The 18,562-nt window shown below is 44.3% G+C and overlaps 1 protein-coding gene across 4 annotated transcripts in view; it reads left to right on the top strand.

The window, feature by feature from the left end:
- The window catches only part of TEX264 (testis expressed 264, ER-phagy receptor), a 180,464-nt gene that overhangs the window by 29,590 nt on the left and 132,312 nt on the right, over positions 1-18,562 (top strand). For 3 of the 4 annotated variants that reach the window (XM_079968061.1, XM_079968063.1, XM_079968062.1), the window contains exon 4: positions 4,175-4,237. The exons of the other annotated variant lie outside the window; for it this stretch is intronic. In XM_079968061.1, coding sequence (XP_079824187.1) covers positions 4,175-4,237 — 63 coding nt within the window. The remainder of the gene's footprint in view (positions 1-4,174; positions 4,238-18,562) is intronic. 4 annotated transcript variants of the gene reach the window in all.

Genomic DNA, 18,562 nt, shown 5'->3' on the forward strand with positions numbered 1-18,562 from the left:
CAAAAAAAAAAAGCGTCAAGATATACAAACCAACTTTTTCCTCTCTCTAACTATACAAAGATAGATTAATCTGGCTGTTTCACAAAACAGTAAACGATTAAAAACAAAACAAAACACACACACGCAAAAACCACCTCCTGGACTTCCTTCCATCCTTTTGGTAAGTATCGAATATCTGCTTCCATTATGTATTTGATTTTTAATCTATAGGCCTAAATTCACACGCTGGTAGTATTGTTCTGACCCCGCCAATCACATTAAGCATTTATTCCAATATAGTTCCAGTATTTACTCCAATTTTTCAGAGATTTCTGTTCATCGTGGTCTCTTAATTTACCTGTTAATTTATCAAGCTCAGCATAATTTATCATTTTAATTTGCCAATCATTTATATTGGGGATAGTTTCCACTTTCCAATATTGTGCCAATAAAATTCTCGCTGCTGTGGTGGCATAGAGGAATATCATTCTATCTTCTTTCTTAATATCTTTACCCGTCATTCCCAGCAAAAAGGCTTCGGGTCTTTTGGGAAAAGTGTATTTAAATATTCTTTTAAGCTCATTGTAAACCGATTCCCAAAAGGCTTTCACCTTTTTGCATGTCCACCATAGATGATATAGGTCACCCTCCACCTCCCCACATTTCCAGCATTTCTTATCTTTTAGTCTATACATTTTGGCCAACTTCACAGGGGTGTGGTACCACCTATATAGCATCTTCCAAACATTTTCTCTCAGAGACATACATGCTGTAAACTTTATATTACAATTCCACACTTCCAGCCACCTTTCAAAATCGATATTATAACCAAAGTCAATTGCCCATTTAATCATTGCCTCCTTCACCTCCTCGTCCTTTGTATACCACTCTAAAAGTATGTCATAGATTCTAGATAGGGTTTTGTTTTTACCTTCTATTACTTCTACATTGAATTTTGATTTTTTGTCATCAAAACCCAACTTCTTCTTGTCCTCTTTTAGCAAATCATTCACCTGGTGGTATTGCAACCACCCAGTGAATAGATTTTTTATCTCTTCATAAGGTCTAAGTCTTGGCCCTTGGTCTGTTTTTCTTAACATTTCCTCATAGGTGGTGTTTTTTTCCTCCATGTTTGTTTTCTTCACCGTTAAAGCCTCAATTGGTGAGATCCACCATGGGGTCTTTCTTTCAAGGAGATTTTTATTCCTTTCCCATGATTGGTATAAAGGTCCTCTAAAAATATGATTTAGAAAGCTCTTGTGGACCTTCACTTTCCCATACCAAAGGTACGAATGCCATCCGTACCAATTATTAAAGCCTTCTAAATCCAGTAGATCTCTATTCTCCAGTTTTATCCAATCTTTTAACCAAAGTATGCAGGCCGCTTCGTAGTATAGACTTAGATCCGAGAGAGAAAAGCCCCCTCTTTCTTTTTTATCTATCAAAATTTTCATTTTTATCCGTGGCCTTTTCCCCTGCCAGATATACTTTGCCAAGACTCTCTGCCACTCTTTGCATTGTTTTAGGTCTTTAAGTATGGGGATGGTCTGGAATAGAAATAGCATTCTAGGCAGAATATTCATTTTGACAACAGCTATCCTCCCCAAAAAGGAGAGTTTCATCCTCCCCCAAAATTCCATGTCTTTCTTTATACTCCTCCAGGTGACATCATAGTTATCCTTATATAAATTTATGTTCTTAGCTGTGACCCATATCCCAAGATACTTCACTTTCTTAACTACTGCAATTTCCGTCCTTCTCTCTAAATCTATTATTTCTGAGAAACTGTTTCTCAGGCAGCTAGTCCTGGCCTTTATAACCCTATACCTTTTTCCAGAAGGCAGAAGTTGAAGGAGATGATTTCCGGGGTGCGTACTATCATGTGCTATCTCTGCCGCTTTCTTATGGCACCTGGCAGCATAGATTTGATCTAAGGTGGGAAGAGTGCACCCAATAATTCTCTCTGCAGTCTTTACAACCCTGGATAGCATTGTTTTTCCCTGGCCGTGCAGCTCCCAAACTACACACACAGACCATAAGTTAGTACGCTCTCCACAGTGCAATGGTAAAATGCCATCAACAGGTCCTTTGAGAGATTGTTTTTCCGGAGGATTCTCAGAAAATATAACCTCTGCTGTGCTCTCTTCACCAGGTCTTTGCTGTTCTCTCCCCAGGTTAGGTCGTCTCTCAACTCCATTCCTAGAAATTGAAACACCGAGACTTGTTCCACGCACTTCCCCTCAATAATAATACTAAAATAGCACTAAGTAGAGTTATTCTAACATAACTTTATTGCACTACAGTCCCATTTTAATATAGTTACATATTTGTTTTTAAATAGAGGGTTAAATTAGTATATATAGCCTTCAACTAAAAAGTAATATTTTTGTTTTATAGAAAGATGCAATAGGTCCCCAATGAAGATAGTGAAAATGGTTTACTTGTTTTATGCCCTGTGGCCAAAACAGATAAACTAAACACAGAACCTAGCAAAACACTCAAGGACATATTTACAACATGTGCAATATAAAATGGTGTCCAGCTCATATTCAAATAATTATCATCAAGAAATACTCAAATTTTCAGCTCTTTACATACAAGTCAAAACAGGTTTGTTTTGCTTCATGGTAATCATCCATGACCATTGGCCATATTATTTAGGGCTGAGGGGAGTTGAAATCCAGCAATGTATGATTTCCAATTCCAGATCTAAGTTCTTTAAGAGAAATACCCTTTAAACGCTACCTTTAAAGCATTTGCAAGTTGGTGTTGTCAACACAGCTGTGGCTTTGCAAAGCCACTGACCTGTCAATTACCTGATGTCACTAGGACACCAGCACCTATTTTTCAAGAAAAAACAATCCAAGCAAGGCTTGAAGTTACCATCACCAATCAAGCTGACCAGCACTGACTTCAGGCTCTGCTTTCTGCAGGGGTCAGCTGCACCAATGAGCGTCCCATACAGAACTTGGTAACCAATCCCAGCTGGCTTGCTTTCACTGCCAGTCAGCTTACTGGAAGTGACAACAAGCCTCCCTTGCCACTGCACAATTGGCAGCATACGGGTACTTTCAGGCTCCCAATTTTGTATTAGCAGCTGCATCTCTACCTGTCCCTCACCTGATGTCAGGTGTAGGGCAGGGGTATGTGGTTTGAGGGAAACAGCTTTGTGGGCTGAGCTGGGACTCATGCCAGAGGTTTACCACCTGAACTAGGGTATGGTCTGAAGGTGACACATAGAATCGTAGATTTGTAGAGTTGGAAAGAACCACAAGGGTCATCTAGTCCAACCCCCTGCAATGTAAGAATCTGTTGCCCTTTGTGGCAAAAGCTCCTCATCTTGTTGAAGCTGAGCCCATCTGCGTATGCTCAATGTTTGGGTAAGTGCCTGCCTGAGAACCACAAGTATGTTGATTTAATTAAATTTGTTTTGCATTTTCTCCCACATAATGAGTTTATTTAGGTTGTTATTTGTTGTTTGTGGTATTTGTGTAGCGAAAGCCGTTACAAAATTTATTTATCATGCTAATCCTTTTCTTTCTTGGAAAGTTCAGAGGTGCTTACAAGGTAAAAGGTAAAGGACCCCTGGACGGTTAGTCCAGTCAAAGGTGACTATGGGGTGTGGCGCTCATTTCGCTTCAGGCCGAGGGAGCCAGCATTTGTCCACAGACAGCATTCCGGGTCACATGGCCAGCATGACTAAACCGCTTCTGCCAGAACGAAACACCATGACGGAAGCCAGAGCACACAGAAATGCTGTTTACCTTCCCGCTGCAGCAATACCTATTTATTTACTTGCATTGGTGTGCTTTTGAATTGCTAGGTTGGCAGAAAGCCCAAGAGGCTCTGAGGTTTAGACCACAGCACCACTTGCATCCCATACTTACTATATGGAGCTTACAAGGAGCTCCCAGTGGTCTGCCATAAAAAACTGATCTGCTTCGTTTATAACATATGAAGCTGCCTTATACTGAGTTATAGCATCCATCCATTTAGTACTGTATAAACTGTCTGGCAACATTTCTTTAATGTCTTGGGCAGAGACCTTTCCCAGCCCTGCTACCTGGAGAATCCAGGGCAGTGGAGACTGGTGTCAATTGGGACTGGGAGGGAGGGAGGCCATCAGTAGAAGTGGCTGGAGCAAATGGTTGAAAGAACTAATTAATTCTGTTTCCTAATTAATTCTATTTCACAGATGAGTTCTACAAAGGCAACAGTGAGAGTCAGGAGGAGGCTGACAGCCACCTCTGGACCTCTTGTAAGTAAAGAGGTAGTTTGGAAAGAAGTAAGAGAGAACATTATAGAAGTATATAAAATTTACATGTTGCAGAGAAAAATGGAGAGAGGAATTTTTTTATCCCTTACTCAGAACTTGGAGACATCCAATGAAGCTGAATGTTTGAAAATTCAGGACAGACAAAAGAAAAGTACTACTATACATAGCATGGGCATAGCCAGGTTTTATGTGGTTTTATGTGGGGGGGGCAGCTGCCCACCCCCCTAGCTATGCCCATGATACAGAGCACATAAGTTATGGAATTTGCTCCCATAAGAGAAAGCAATGCTCACCAACTTGGATGGCTTAAAAGGGGTATTAGACAAACTCTTGGAGAATAAGGCTATCAGTGGCTATCAGCAGGCAAAACATGTGCTCTGATATTGAGTGGTGTTCCTTGCCATCAGTGCTGTAGCTTCAACAGTGCTATCAACTGGAATTTTATCCCATGTACTGAATGAGAGGTAAAAAGGTAAAGGTACCCCTGCCCGTACGGGCCAGTCTTGACAGACTCTGGGGTTGTGCGCCCATCTCACTTAAGAGGCCAGGGGCCAGCGCTGTCCGGAGACACTTCCGGGTCACGTGGCCAGCGTGACATCGCTGCTCCGGCCAGAGCCAGAGCCAGAGCCAGAGCCGCACACGGAAACGCCGTTTACCTTCCCGCTGGTAAGCGGTCCCTATTTATCTACTTGCACCCGGAAGTGCTTTCGAACTGCTAGGTTGGCAGGCGCTGGGACCGAGCAGCGGGAGCGCACCCCGCCTCAGGGATTCGAACCGCCGACCTTTCGATCGGCAAGCCCTAGGCGCTGAGGCTTTAACCCACAGCGCCACCTGCGTCCCAATGAGAGGTAGAGCTCCCTTAATCTCTCTCCCCCCCCCATTGGTGCTGCTTAATGGATTTGTATGAAGGGACAAACTGTAGTGACTTTTAGGTGCTTTCTTCCCTTCCTCCTTGTTCATGTGCCTCTCTGGCAACTTTTCAGGGAGATTTGAAGCAATGCTATCAGGTTTGAAAGTGAATTGATTCCATTCCAATCTGACTTTTTCCAGTTTAGTGACCAGCTCAGACTTGGCTAGGCTTCTAGGAGGCATTGCCTCACCTTCTCTGCCACCAATCAGCTTCTTTCAGAGTTTTAAACAGCAACTGGAAGGGCTACTGGAAACTGCTGGCAGAGCTGCCACCCACCTTCCTCCAGCTGTCAGTTTTAAGGGAAACCTGAGTAGCTGGCAGGACAATGAGTGCCCTGCTGGCATGTTGGTTCTTCATTTATTCTACGGGCTGGCAACAAGGCATTTCATAAAATGTAAAATGGGCTGGAAATCCTAATGATTACTAAAATAGTGTCCATAATACATACTTCAAAATTATGAGACTGAATTTAATCACTAACTCCATGTGTCCTAATAAAATACAGTATTTTAGCTTTTCTAAATTTGGGGTGAATTACTTTTACTGCCCTCTTGGAAATGCTAGGAGAGGTATGCTGCATGCCTGGTGCTAGACAGTTATACCATATTGACCTGAATATAAGCCGCACCTTTAAAATTGGAGGGAGGGGGAAGGGAAAAAAAGGAAAAAATACCCCAATATAAGCCACTCCATTCCCCGCTGCTCCTGGCTACATACTGGGGCAGGGGGGAAGCTGTGCTGTGTTGCCGCCAACCTTGCCCCTTCTTGGGCAAAAAAAATGAGAGGCACAAATACAAGATGGGTGACACCTGGCTTGAGAGCAGTACATGTGAAAAGGATCTCGGAGTCTTGGTTGACCACAAACTCGACATGAGCCAACAGTGTGATGCGGCAGCTAAAAAAGCCAATGCAATTCTGGGCTGCCTCAATAGGAGTATTGCATCTAGATCAAGGGAAGTAATAGTGCCACTGTATTCTGCTCTGGTCAGACCTCACCTGGAGTACTGTGTCCAGTTCTGGGCACCACAGTTCAAGAAGGACACTGACAAACTGGAATGTGTCCAGAGGAGGGCAACCAAAATGGTCAAAGGCCTGTAAACGATGCCTTATGAGGAACAGCTAAGGGAGCTGGGCATGTTTAGCCTGGAGAAGAGGAGGTTAAGGGGTGATATGATAGCCATGTTCAAATATATAAAAGGATGTCACATAGAGGAGGGAGAAAGGTTGTTTTCTGCTGCTCCAGAGAAGCGGACACGGAGCAATGGTTCCAAACTACAAGAAAGAAGATTCACCTAAACATTAGGAAGAACTTCCTGACAGTAAGAGCTGTTCGACAGTGGAATTTGCTGCCAAGGAGTGTGGTGGAGTCTCCTTCTTTGGAGGTCTTTAAGCAGAGGCTTGACAACCATATGTCAGGAGTGCTCTGATGATGTTTCCTGCTTGGCAGGGGGTTGGACTCGATGGCCCTTGTGGTCTCTTCCAACTCTATGATTCTATGATTCTATGATTCTCTCCCTCCTTTTCTGGCCTTGGGGGAGAGGACGGGGGACAACACACGGGGTGGCCGCCACTTTGCCGTTCTCCTGGCGGTGTTTGCCCCATGCTCCTGTCTGCATACCGTAAGGTCGCGAATATAAACCACACTTTAATTTTTCACAGCGGATTAGCGCTATTAGCGGCTTAGCGGCTTTTAGCGGATCAGCTGATAAGCGGCTTAGGGCTTAGGAAAAGGGGGGGGAAAGGGGGGGGAAACCGCAGGAACTCGCAAGACATTTTCGTCTTGCGAAGCAAGCCCATAGGGAAATTCATTTTGCGAAGCGGCTCCAAAACGGAAAACCCTTTCGTCTAGCGGGTTTTCCGTCTTGCGAGGCATTTGTCTTGTGGGGCACCACTGTAATACCTATGCAGGAAGTTGCATGTATGCTTGTACCCATATCCAACATCAAGTGACTGCTGGCCAGCCTTGTGAGTGGCAGTTACAGCAGCAGATTATCCAGCCAGTTGGTGCCACTTCTAGTCACCTTGCTTATTCCGGAGCTGCTGCTCCTGCCAGACCAACCTTTAATCATAATTGGTTGGGTGGTGGCAGAAGCAGTGAATCCTCAAGCTGTACAGTGAGAGCAATGGTGGCTGGTAGTGGCACCGGCCAGCCTGTGGATCTGGATCCCGGAGGTAGGGTTTGGCAGGCAGAGGAGCCAGCAAAACTGAGGTGGCAGCTACAGCTTGTTCTGACTGTTCTTCTGTGGCTTGCCTGGGCCACGCACCCACTGCTTCTCATGATTCTGTACTTTTCAGTGCTACCTGTCTGTGGCCAAGCAAATTACAGTGTGATGACATTCTTATATTATTGTATGTGCAGACATGCATTGCTCCATTTTCCTGAAAGGGATAAATGATGGATTTCAAAACCACCACAAACTTCTTAGTTCCTCCATCTGAAAAGCAAAGCAAAGCAAAGCAAATGAAGAACATTATATAAAAAGCCCTGCGTATGGAATAATTTGCACAAGATAGCACTTAACATTTCTATAATTAATGTATTGTTTTCTGGTTAAAAATAAAAATATTATTAAAACAATAAGGTCAGCTGTATATTGAGCCTTTTCAGCATTATTATCCCAAAACTGGGCAGCTTTATGCCCACAGTGGGGAGTCTTATCCCAGCACTGAGCAGTCTAGAGGAGAAAACATCCTCATTTGAGTGTAAGTAAATGATACAGGGAAAGGAGTACGACAAGGCTGCATTTTGTCTCCCTGCTTATTTAACTTATATGCAGAATTCATCATGCGAAAGGCTGGGCTGGATGAATCCCTAGCCGGAATTAAGATTGCCGGAAGAAATATCAACAACCTCAGATATGCAGATGACACAACCTTGATGGCAGAAAGTGAGGAGGAATTAAAGAACCTTTTATTGAGGGTGAAAGAGGAGAGTGCAAAATATGGTCTGAAGCTCAACATCAAAAAAAACGAAGATCATGGCTACTGGTCCCATCACCTCCTGGCAAATAGAAGGGGAAGAAATGGAGGCAGTGAGAGATTTTACTTTCTTGGGCTCCATGATCACTGCAGATGGTGACAGCAGCCACGAAATTAAAAGACGCCTGCTTCTTGGGAGAAGGGCAATGACAGGCCTAGACAGCATCTTGAGAAGTAGAGACATCACCTTGCCAACAAAGGTCCGTATAGTTAAAGCTATGGTTTTCCCAGTAGTGATGTATGGAAGTGAGAGCTGGACCATAAAGAAGGCTGATCGCCGAAGAATTGATGCTTTTGAATTATGGTGCTGGAGGAGACTCTTGAAAGTCCCATGGACTGCAAGAAGATCAAACCTCTCCATTCTGAAGGAAATCAGCCCTGAGTGCTCACTGGAAGGACAGATTGTGAAGCTGAGGCTCCAGTACTTTGGCCACCTCATGAGAAGAGAAGACTCCCTGGAGAAGACCCTGATGTTGGGAAAGATGGAGGGCACAAGGAGAAGGGGGCGACAGAGGACGAGATGGTTGGATAGTGTTTTCGAGGTTACCAGCATGAGTCTGACCAAGCTGCGGGGGGCAGTGGAGGACAGGAGTGCCTGGCGTTCTCTGGTCCATGGGGTCACGAAGAGTCAGACACGACTAAACGACTAAACAACAACAACAACAAAAATGATACAACTGAGGAGGTGGCTTGAATTTACTTCATCCCTTATAAATTAGAACAGATAAAGCAGAGGGTGTGCCAGGAAGTTAAAAAGGAACATTGTGACCCTCCGGGAATGAGGACAATATCTTGTCCCTCACAAACATCCCATTGTCCCAAGGCTCTTCCAGATGACCTATTTATTGAGCATTCATCCTGATTTGTTTGTAGGGAGATTACTGTAGATGACATTGGCTATTTAATGAGCATTTATTCTTATTTGTTTGGTGGTGGAAAGGGGAGGTTTGATCATGTAGTGTTAAAGCAAGTGCCACCCCACACTTTAGAATGTATTTTCTCGTCACTCTCCTTATTGCAAAAAGCCCCATCTTGTGGGGAAGGGGGTTTGTAATGCAACACCTCCCAATCAATTATAATTGTGCATTCTGAATTTGCTTTTATGTGATTAAATCTCATCCCAAAATTGTTATAATCTGGTGGTGCCCTCAGTATCTTTCTCCTTTCCTTTCTAGCCTCCCAAAGCACCACTGTTTCCTGACTTCTCCCAAGTTCTACTTCACTGTGGTTTCATATAGTAGGACACACACACACTTCTTGACTGCTCTAGAATGCAGTGGCAGACCTTGGGGTCTCACATCTCAGCAGTGCCCTGTGCAATGCCAAAATTTGGCACCCCAAGGCTCTGTGCCCAATTCAGCTGAACTAATTGTGCTCCTCTAAACCCACCTTTGTAGAATGCACTTGGGTGCTTGTTCAAGTGCAGTTTGTTACTAACCCCAAGTAAGCAGGCTTGTGGCAAATTGCAGGTTTTATTCCCAGTAAAAGACAAGAAACCAAGCTGCATGCAGCAGGATGTGATGTGCAAATTTGATCTTGTCAGCTGTGCTTGGAGAGTTGATGTGGCCCTGTGATTAGCTCTGAGTAGCTTTTAGGTTAAAGGTAAAGGTACCCCTGCCCGTACGGGCCAGTCTTGACAGACTCTGGGGTTGTGCGCCCATCTCACTTAAGAGGTCAGGGGCCAGCGCTGTCCGGAGACACTTCCGGGTCACGTGGCCAGCGTGATATCGCTGCTCTGGCCAGAGCCAGAGCCAGAGCCGCACACGGAAACGCCGTTTACCTTCCCGCTGGTAAGCGGTCCCTATTTATCTACTTGCACCCGAAGGTGCTTTCGAACTGCTAGGTTGGCAGGCGCTGGGACCGAGCAGCGGAAGCGCACCCCGCCGCAGGGATTCGAACCGCCGACCTTTCGATCGGCAAGCCCTAGGCGCTGAGGCTTTAACCCACAGCGCCACCTGCGTCCCATAGCTTTTAGGTTAGTTGGGCACAATTGAGCCAAAGCATGTGAGAGTTTGAGGGTAGCTCTTTTTTCACTGCATGATTTTAGTTCTGGTCCAGCCATCCTCCTCCTATTATTTATACAGCACCATCAGGGTGCTTGATGCTTTACAGCAGGGGCAGACTTGTGAGACCCAAATCCCCCCCCCCCCGCCTCTAACATCCCATTCTGCTGAATTCAAGACATCATAGTTCTGACATCCTGTGGCGTCCCCTAGACTATGCACCCACTGCATTGGGACTGGTTGTGCTGCCCTAAAGCCGCCTCTGTTTGCAAATAAAAAAGGACAGTTTCCTGCCCTAAGGAGCTTACAATCAAAACATTTTGATACAAGGGAAGCAACAGAGGAAAGAGAGGGGAGGAGTACAAAGGGGGAAAATGTGTGGTTGTTTCAGTTACATGTGCTTAGGCTTGCTTAAGGACTTAGTTCAGCAGGGAATTGAAACTAGAGACTTGAGGGTAGATGTAAAGTAAGCAAGAGAGGTGGCTATGTGCAGGCATCCATACTTGCGGCTAATTTGCTACTTTCTGTTTGCTTTGGTGGGCTGAGCTGCTTATTTTGAATTGGATCAAGTATTGCTTTTTGTGCTTCGCATATAGTCGGCTGGTAGGTAACTGATCAAACAGCATTAGGGCTTTGTGGATACACTTGCATTGTTGCCAGCTGATAAATGGAACCCAAGCGTTTCTTCTGCTTCCAAGGCACACACTTAGCGCTGCTGCTATATTTATCGCTTATGTAGCACTTGTAATCTGCAAGGTAGTTTAGAGACCTTGGTGCCACATTTGCAACTGGCACTTACTTGTGTAATTTGGAGTAGCTCTTTCTGACCTCCTTGTCCTTGGATATACTAATCCTCTGTCACAGGGTATGTGTTATGCATCAAGGGTAGGGCAGGATGCATGGCGTCTATGCAAAGGGCAGACACACCTCCCATGTACTGCAAAACACAGCTGTAGACACTCTGAAATATGGGAATAGGTTCATCTGTGACCAGAGACTTAGGGCAGGGATAGGATTGCAAGGAGCGCCAGGGTGTATGCTGCCAACCATTTATGGGCATGTGTTGTTGTTGTTGTTTAGTCGTTTAGTCGTGTCCAACTCTTCATGACCCCATGGGCCAGAGCACGCCAGGCACTCCTGTCTTCCACTGCCTCCCGCAGTTTGGTCAAACTCATGCTGGTAGCTTCGAGAACACTGTCCAACCATCTCGTCCTCTGTCCCCTTCTCCTTGTGCCCTCAATCTTTCCCAATATCAGGGTCTTTTCCAGGGAGTCTTCTCTTCTCATGAGGTGGCCAAAGTATTGGAGCCTCAGCTTCACTATCTGTCCTTCCAGTGAGTACTCAGGGCTGATTTCCTTAAGAATGGATAGGTTTGATCTTCTTCTGGGCATGTGTACTAGCAGATAAATCACCATAAAGCTATTGTGGGCATAGTTGCTGATGGTAGTATGCTGGCTGTTTCGGTGTATATATGGTTCACATAATATGTTTTCCATTGGAAGATGTACCTGGGAATAATCAAAGGAAAGAAGAAAGCTGCATTATACAAAGTCAGGCTATTGGTCTATCTATGCTAGTGTTTACATTACAGTGGCTCTTCAGCTTTCAGACGGGGACTTCTCAGCCCTGTCCAGAGATGCTGTGAACATGGGTCTTTCTGCATGCAAAGCATGTGCTCTGCCATGGCCTTTACCTCCATGGCTGATTGTGGACCACATGTCTTGGGTGAGCAGACCCATATCATGACATTGTTGAAGGCCTTAATTGCTTACAGGCCAGATTTTTCATATTTGGTACCATAGCCCATGTTTTACAACTTGAACAGCCATTTTACAACAGTGTGGCACTGGGTTGAGTAGTGTGTGTTAGCTAGGCTTGCCATACGTTAGGAAAATTACTGACATGTCCTGGTTTTCAGGTTTAAAAATAGCGGGGGGGGGGGGGATTTTGCCGAATCGGGGAAACCGGATGTATGGAAATGCAATGGAAACAGCTCAAAAAGCTTAAAGTCACTTTTTGGGGTTAGGTTTCCCAATTTTGGTGGTTTCCTTAAAAAAGCTAAACTTTGCTGTGGGTGTCAGGAAATTTACTTCTTGAAATATGGCAACCCTAGTGTTAGCAGAGGCTGCAATGGTTATGACCTGCACCTACATTCCTGATGTTGACAGGATTCACAAATAGACTCTTCTCTCACAAGACAATGAAAACATTCCTTCCTGCCCACAGGATGTGGCTTTTTGGAAAAGGAGGCTCTCCAATAGACAGGTGGTGATTGAAAAGCTGGCTGGGTGTGTCATTTTCAAGAGGAAAAGTATTTCTGTAGTTGATCTCTTCTGGAAGTACTAGTTTTAAGCTGTTGAAATATCTTATCTCAATAATGTTCTCTGAAACAGTCTTCCAGAGAGAGAGAGAGAGAGAGAGAGAGAGAGAGAGAGAAAGAACGATCCAATTTGTGGCTACAGATATGTGCCATTTTTGAATAGTGATAACATTGAACCTACCATGGAGCTGCATATTAATTTGTGCTTTGTGTAACTTGATCTCCTGGGCAGCTGCCAGGGCCCATAACTGATGCCCGGATTGTGCTCCCCATATTTTATTTTTTCTGGCCCTTAGTTCTGAGGAGTGGCTGGTGACTGAATTGCGCCATCCTTCTAATTTCCGCACAATGTCCTCAACATAGCATTGCTCAGGGGCCGTGGGGGAAATTAAAAAGGGTAGCTAGACCCAGCTGCTCAGTGTTGCTTAGAGCACTGCCACTGTAGCTAGGTAAGCCTGCTAGCGCCTACTGGCAGAGGAACAGGCCCACCAGAGTAGATGTAGCCCATTTAATTTTGATTTTCAGAATATCTCCTTTGGACAGGGTGGCTCCAGGTTTGGGAAATTGCCTTGGGCAATTTACATGTATCAGTATGCCATTGTGCCTAATTCCCTACATTGCCAAGTATCTCTCAACTTGTTTATTTTGACTCTGTGGTGCTGTTCCTCAACTCCATTTGCTCATCCAGTTTGACAGCAGCATGTGGAAATGTGCCACTGCAGGTGAAACGTATATATGTGGGAGCTGTATATGAATGAGCGTTTGCTCATCTCCACATATTTTGGATTGAATCCAAGATTCTTGAGGTTGTTACAGGACTGTGCTGGGCAGAGACATTCTGTTGTCTGAAGTGGGGTCCAAGTTGTGTCTCCACCCCCTTGCTAGGGTCAGGCTTTTCAGAAGTTTTGCTGCACCATTCAGACACTGTACCTGCCTTCACCTGTTTCCTCACCTTTGTACATGGCAGGGAAGACCTTATTACAGCACCAAGGGAAGGAGCTGCACCGAGGGAAGGTGCTGCACCAATTTATCAGCACTGGGTGGACCGGGCTGACACCAGGTCTCAGCATCACCCAGCCCCTGTCTTCTGATTGGCCCATTTTAATGGGCCTCCTGCTCATATTGAAAGAGGAAGATGGCTCTTGTACCAGGCAGCAAATGGCTGCTTCACTGGAACTGCAGCAGCCATTTAAGTAGTGAGCTATTTAAAACCATATTTTAAAGCTTTCTCTTGGGTCTAACTAGAACTGGAAACTCTGCAGCCCAGTCTTTTTACTTAACTGATTAGGACCCATCATTTTTTCAGTGGTAGATGCCAGATATTATTTGTTAGGCTGTGAGTTAGTGACTTGCTTTTTAAAGGCAATTTTGCCTGTGATTTGCTACTGTAACAGGAAATGGAAAAGAAAATGTTGCAGGTGACCTTTCCTTCTAACAATGTGTGACAACTTCTGTTTAATAAATTGTGAGTTACCCTATGCTTGCTTCACTGTTTCAGATGGCTGCTTATACTGAGGTTTTGTAATAGGCAAACATTAACAATTTTCTTGGTTGAGAACACTTGGCCAAAAGGGAGGCAATGTGTGTATATCCACATTTCCCCACCTCTGGGTCAGAACAGTTAGATCATGGGTAGGCAAACTAAGGCTCAGGGGACGGATCCGGCCCAATTGCCTCCTAAATGCAGCTCACAGACGGTCCGGGAATCAGCGTGTTTTTACATGAGTAGAATGTGTGCTTTTATTTAAAATGCATCTCTGGGTTATTTGTGGGGCATAGGAATTTGTTCATCCTCCCCCCCCCCCCAAATATATATAGTTAGGCCCCCTGCTGAAAAAGTTTGCTGACCCCTGAGTTAGAGGGTTATACAAGACCCTGCAGAAGATGGTATTTTTATGTTGGGGGCACTGCTTTTAATTTCTGTTGTCACCCTAAAGCACCAGACCAGGAATACTGGGACTTCCTGTAAGATATAAGGTAGCCTTCTCTAGCATGGTGTCCTCCAGATGTTTTGGATTGCAACTCTCACCAGCCCTGGCCAGCTGGTGGAGGATATATGGTTGGCTATGGCTACCTGAAGGAGAAATATGATGGCAAAACCTACAAACCATCCTTTGTTACTGCTCACTGCTCAAATGTGAATCACATTGGACCTTACAAGGTAAGATCTGTTTATTCCTAAGGTACCAGAAAGGGATTATATTTTTCCATTCTTGATACCTGGTCCAGTGCAGACCCTTGAAACCTTGGGAAGTGGCAGACCCAGTCTAGACGTTGTGGGACTCCAACTTCCATCAGTCTTCCTCCACTGCTTCTCTGTTAGGTGCTGCTTTGATTTATTTTTTCTCTGGAATGTATTCGCTGCTGCTTTCAGAAAGTATCCAGTTGAGCAGGTGTGGTGTGTTCTATTATAAGCACATCATGTTTGCAATGGGGACAGTTCAGAAATGAAGACCATGTAGTAGCTGAGACAGAAAGAAATCAGCAGTGGTCCCGAGCACTAGCGCATGCCAGTTAGAGACTTGCCACCATGGCAGCATATCTGCTTATTTGCTTTCCCTTTAAACTTATTTTGGCTGACCAGCATGCTTCTCAGCTTAGGCCACATTGTGTACAAGGGATTCACGAGATGCCCTGTTTTAATGTGTAACTTAAACTCAATAGAATAGCCTCAAATTAATAGGTCAAGTTTTCCGTGAGCTTCTGTGAAGCTTTTAGGTTGGTTTGGAGGTCATCCTCTGTGTGTGCACACACTACGTTGTCCTCAACATATTGAAGCTCTGTGACGGAGGTTATAGTAACCTTACTCTTTACTTTCAGCCTACTCAAGTTAAAGAGCTTTCCATCTGTTCAATATATGATTTCTATCCCAGTGGGGAGTTTCCCTTCGACAATGTGTAGGATCATGATATGAAGAAAATAAATAGAGTTGTGGCGATAATACATCCCTGTTTAATGCCTGATCCCACTGTGAATGGTTCACTTTGAGAGCCATTGTTATCTGCGATTGTTGCTGTTATATTATCGTGGAGGAGCCAAAGGATGTTAACAAATTTATCTGGGCAGCCAATTTTCAAAAGGGCAGTACAATTTACAGTGTTGAGGCCTTAGTCAGGTCAATAAATGCCATATATTTGCTCTCTGCATTTTTCTTGAAACTCAAGCAGTGAAGACCATATCCACTGTCCCCCTAGAACAGGGGTCTGCAACCTTTAAGACAAAAAGAGCCACTTGGACCCGTTTCTGAAGAAAAAAAACAACTGGGAGCCACAAAACCATTGCGACATTTAAAACAAATATATCTCTGGAGCCGCGATCTGATAGCGGGTGGGAAGGTGACGTCGGGACGGTGCATGACTAACGCACGCACTGCCCCCATGTGACGTCACAGCCAGTACAGCGCCCGCCACAGTGGGAGGTGTCAGGGCGCACAATGCGCCTCCTCCCCTCACTAATATCCGCCCTGGAGCCGCGGCAAAGGTGTAAAAGAGCCACATGCGGCTCCGGAGCCGCGGGTTGCAGACCCCTGCCCTAGAAGGTATTTTGTACATAGTTCTGAAGCCTGTGTCCCAGGAGATGTCATTGTTTATAGCCACTTTGGGAGCTTGCTAAGCAACTCTCCTTCCCTTTTAGGCAACAGTGTTGGTTGCACACTCTTAAACCAGCCTATAATAATAATTGGTGTTGCCTGAATTATTAGTATAGTTTTGGGTAGTTAACAATGTAATGACTTTGTCACCTGTGAGATTCAGGAATCTGTTTCTTTTTATGCTTTCCTCCTTAGCGTTACATTATAGTGAAGCTGAGACTAGAGTTGCAAATCCAGGAATTGTTCTCCGCTTTCTTCCATCCCAAGACCAGTGGGGTGACCATGGCACCATAAAGACTTTATATTTGACTTTTGACATTAGTCCAGCTACCCCAAAAGAGATTGAATGGCACTCCCTTGGACCTGAGGAATAGACTTTAATAGGAGCAAACCTTCAAGATAGAACAGGGCCTTCTTTGTCACTTCTGGAGCAGGCTCTTGGGTAAGCTGGGTTTCCAGGGCTACCCATGAAGCTCTGTGCCATAGAGGGAGGCACATGGGAATATGTGCTATTTTTAATAACTGTGAAAGAAAGCAAAACACGGGAATCATACGGGGGTAAAATAAGCATCGAGCACCTGTGAGAATCATCTCTAAGTAACTTTTTTATAATATGCTTGGACTTTTGCAAAGAGAACCAGCATTTTGGGAGAGATGAAATAAAATAAAAAAATAAACTTACTTATGATAAAGTTTCTGTGATCTTGATTGTTGATCTTGGTCACCACCTAGTGGAGAAATGAATATGCTGTAGTGCCTAAACTAAGGGCTTTCCCACATTTTCCTGTTGCCCTGTGCTTTCCAGGAAGAGGTCTGTGTTTTAAAGGCTCCATGTCCAAGCGCTCTTTTCTTCACCCCAGAGCTTTTCCTGTGAAAACCCATTTTTTAAAAAACTGAAGTGCAACAAACAGCAACACAAATCTGCTGTTCACTCCGATTCAGTGGTAAAGAGTGGATTTTGTGGGGAAAGCTCTGGAGCATGGACATGGAGCTTTAAAGCATGGACCGTGCCTAGAAAGTGCAGAGGAAAGGTAAGTGTGGATAAGCCTTGAGGAATTACTTTGATCCTGTAGTGTTTGCTACTAAAGCTGAAATGTAATATCGCCTGCTAAATTCACATACGTGTTTGCCAAACAAAATAATGGCTCTTCCCTGTTGGACATTATTTTTCTGCCTTTTCTTTTAAGAAAGAAAATGTCCTCTCTGCATAGATCAGTTTCTGCTGCTTTCTAATTATTATTATTTAAATAAAAATAATAATCTTTCAAACAGAAAATATGAGCCCATACATAGAGGGGAATAAGGTGCTAGTTTTCTTGCAGCTTCTCCAACTGTCTCTATGTCTGCTTTTGCTGAAATGTTCACATGTCACTCCACTTCATTAGTTGTTCTGTGGTACTTCCCCGTAACAAGTAGCTGTGGTCAGCCACAGTTCCCCATCTGCAGTATGAGTGTAATAAAATTGACCTTCCTTACTGGGTTGCTGTTGAGAGCAAGGAGATGCTTATGCGAATGCTTGAGTGAAAAGTAGTAAGATTAAAAGATAGAGTAGGATAAGACTACAACATGCTTTAAAGATAGTGCCAATGAATTTGTGCTTGATGCAGAAGGTGGAGCCAGTGGAGCCATTTGAAGAGGAGCGTCTCTTGGTCTGAGTGATGGGATGGGATGGGATGGGATGGGATGATACCAGCTCTCTCTCTGCATACCATTTGAATCAGGTGTGACTGTACAAGTGCTGAACCAGTGGCTGTAAATCCTGCCAAGACAAATGCACTATTGGTGGGTGGTTCTTGTGTTTGGGAAGTGGGAGGCAGCCTATTGTGGATGGGGTTGCAAGCCTGTTGAAAGTACTCCTGAATCCATCACTTGAGGTCCAAGTGGCCACAATGGCAAGAAATGCCTGTTGCTAGCTAAAGCTTCTGTGTGGCTTACTATAATGCAATCTATGTAGGGCTACCTTTGCAGATGATTTGGAAGCTGTCGTTGATACAGAATGTTGCTCCTAGGGTAACCAAATGGTGCATCAAATTGGAGCCACATTACATCAACTCTACATTATCTGTGTTGGCTGCTTGATATGTTTTCAAGTCCAGTTTGGGGTGTTGATTTTGACTTATAAAACCCTAAATGTCTTGGGTTCCAGATACTTGAAGGAGAATCTCTTCCTATATCTGCCAGCTGAGGCCTTTCAGGTGGTGTGAAAAGGAGGCCCTTCCTGTGGTTCCAATGATGTGCATTGTATATTGTGCAGGGGACTTGGGAGAGGGACCTTTCTATGGTGGCACTAGCCCATTTGGTGAAACTCCTTTCCCCTGGAGTTGTGTCAATTATCCTCACTTTAAGGCTCTCTTATTCACCTGGGCTTTTGGGACATCTTAATGTTTTGTGCTGGTGTTTTGTATTGATCTGCTGCTGTATTGCAATGAATTATACATTTATATTTTTATTGATTAAAATCCACTGAAAAGGGTTATGGCATTTATCTTGTTTTGTATTTTATTGC

This window comes from Podarcis cretensis (genome assembly GCF_951804945.1).
Source record: "Podarcis cretensis genome assembly, chromosome: 2".
Taxonomy (NCBI): domain Eukaryota; kingdom Metazoa; phylum Chordata; class Lepidosauria; order Squamata; family Lacertidae; genus Podarcis; species Podarcis cretensis.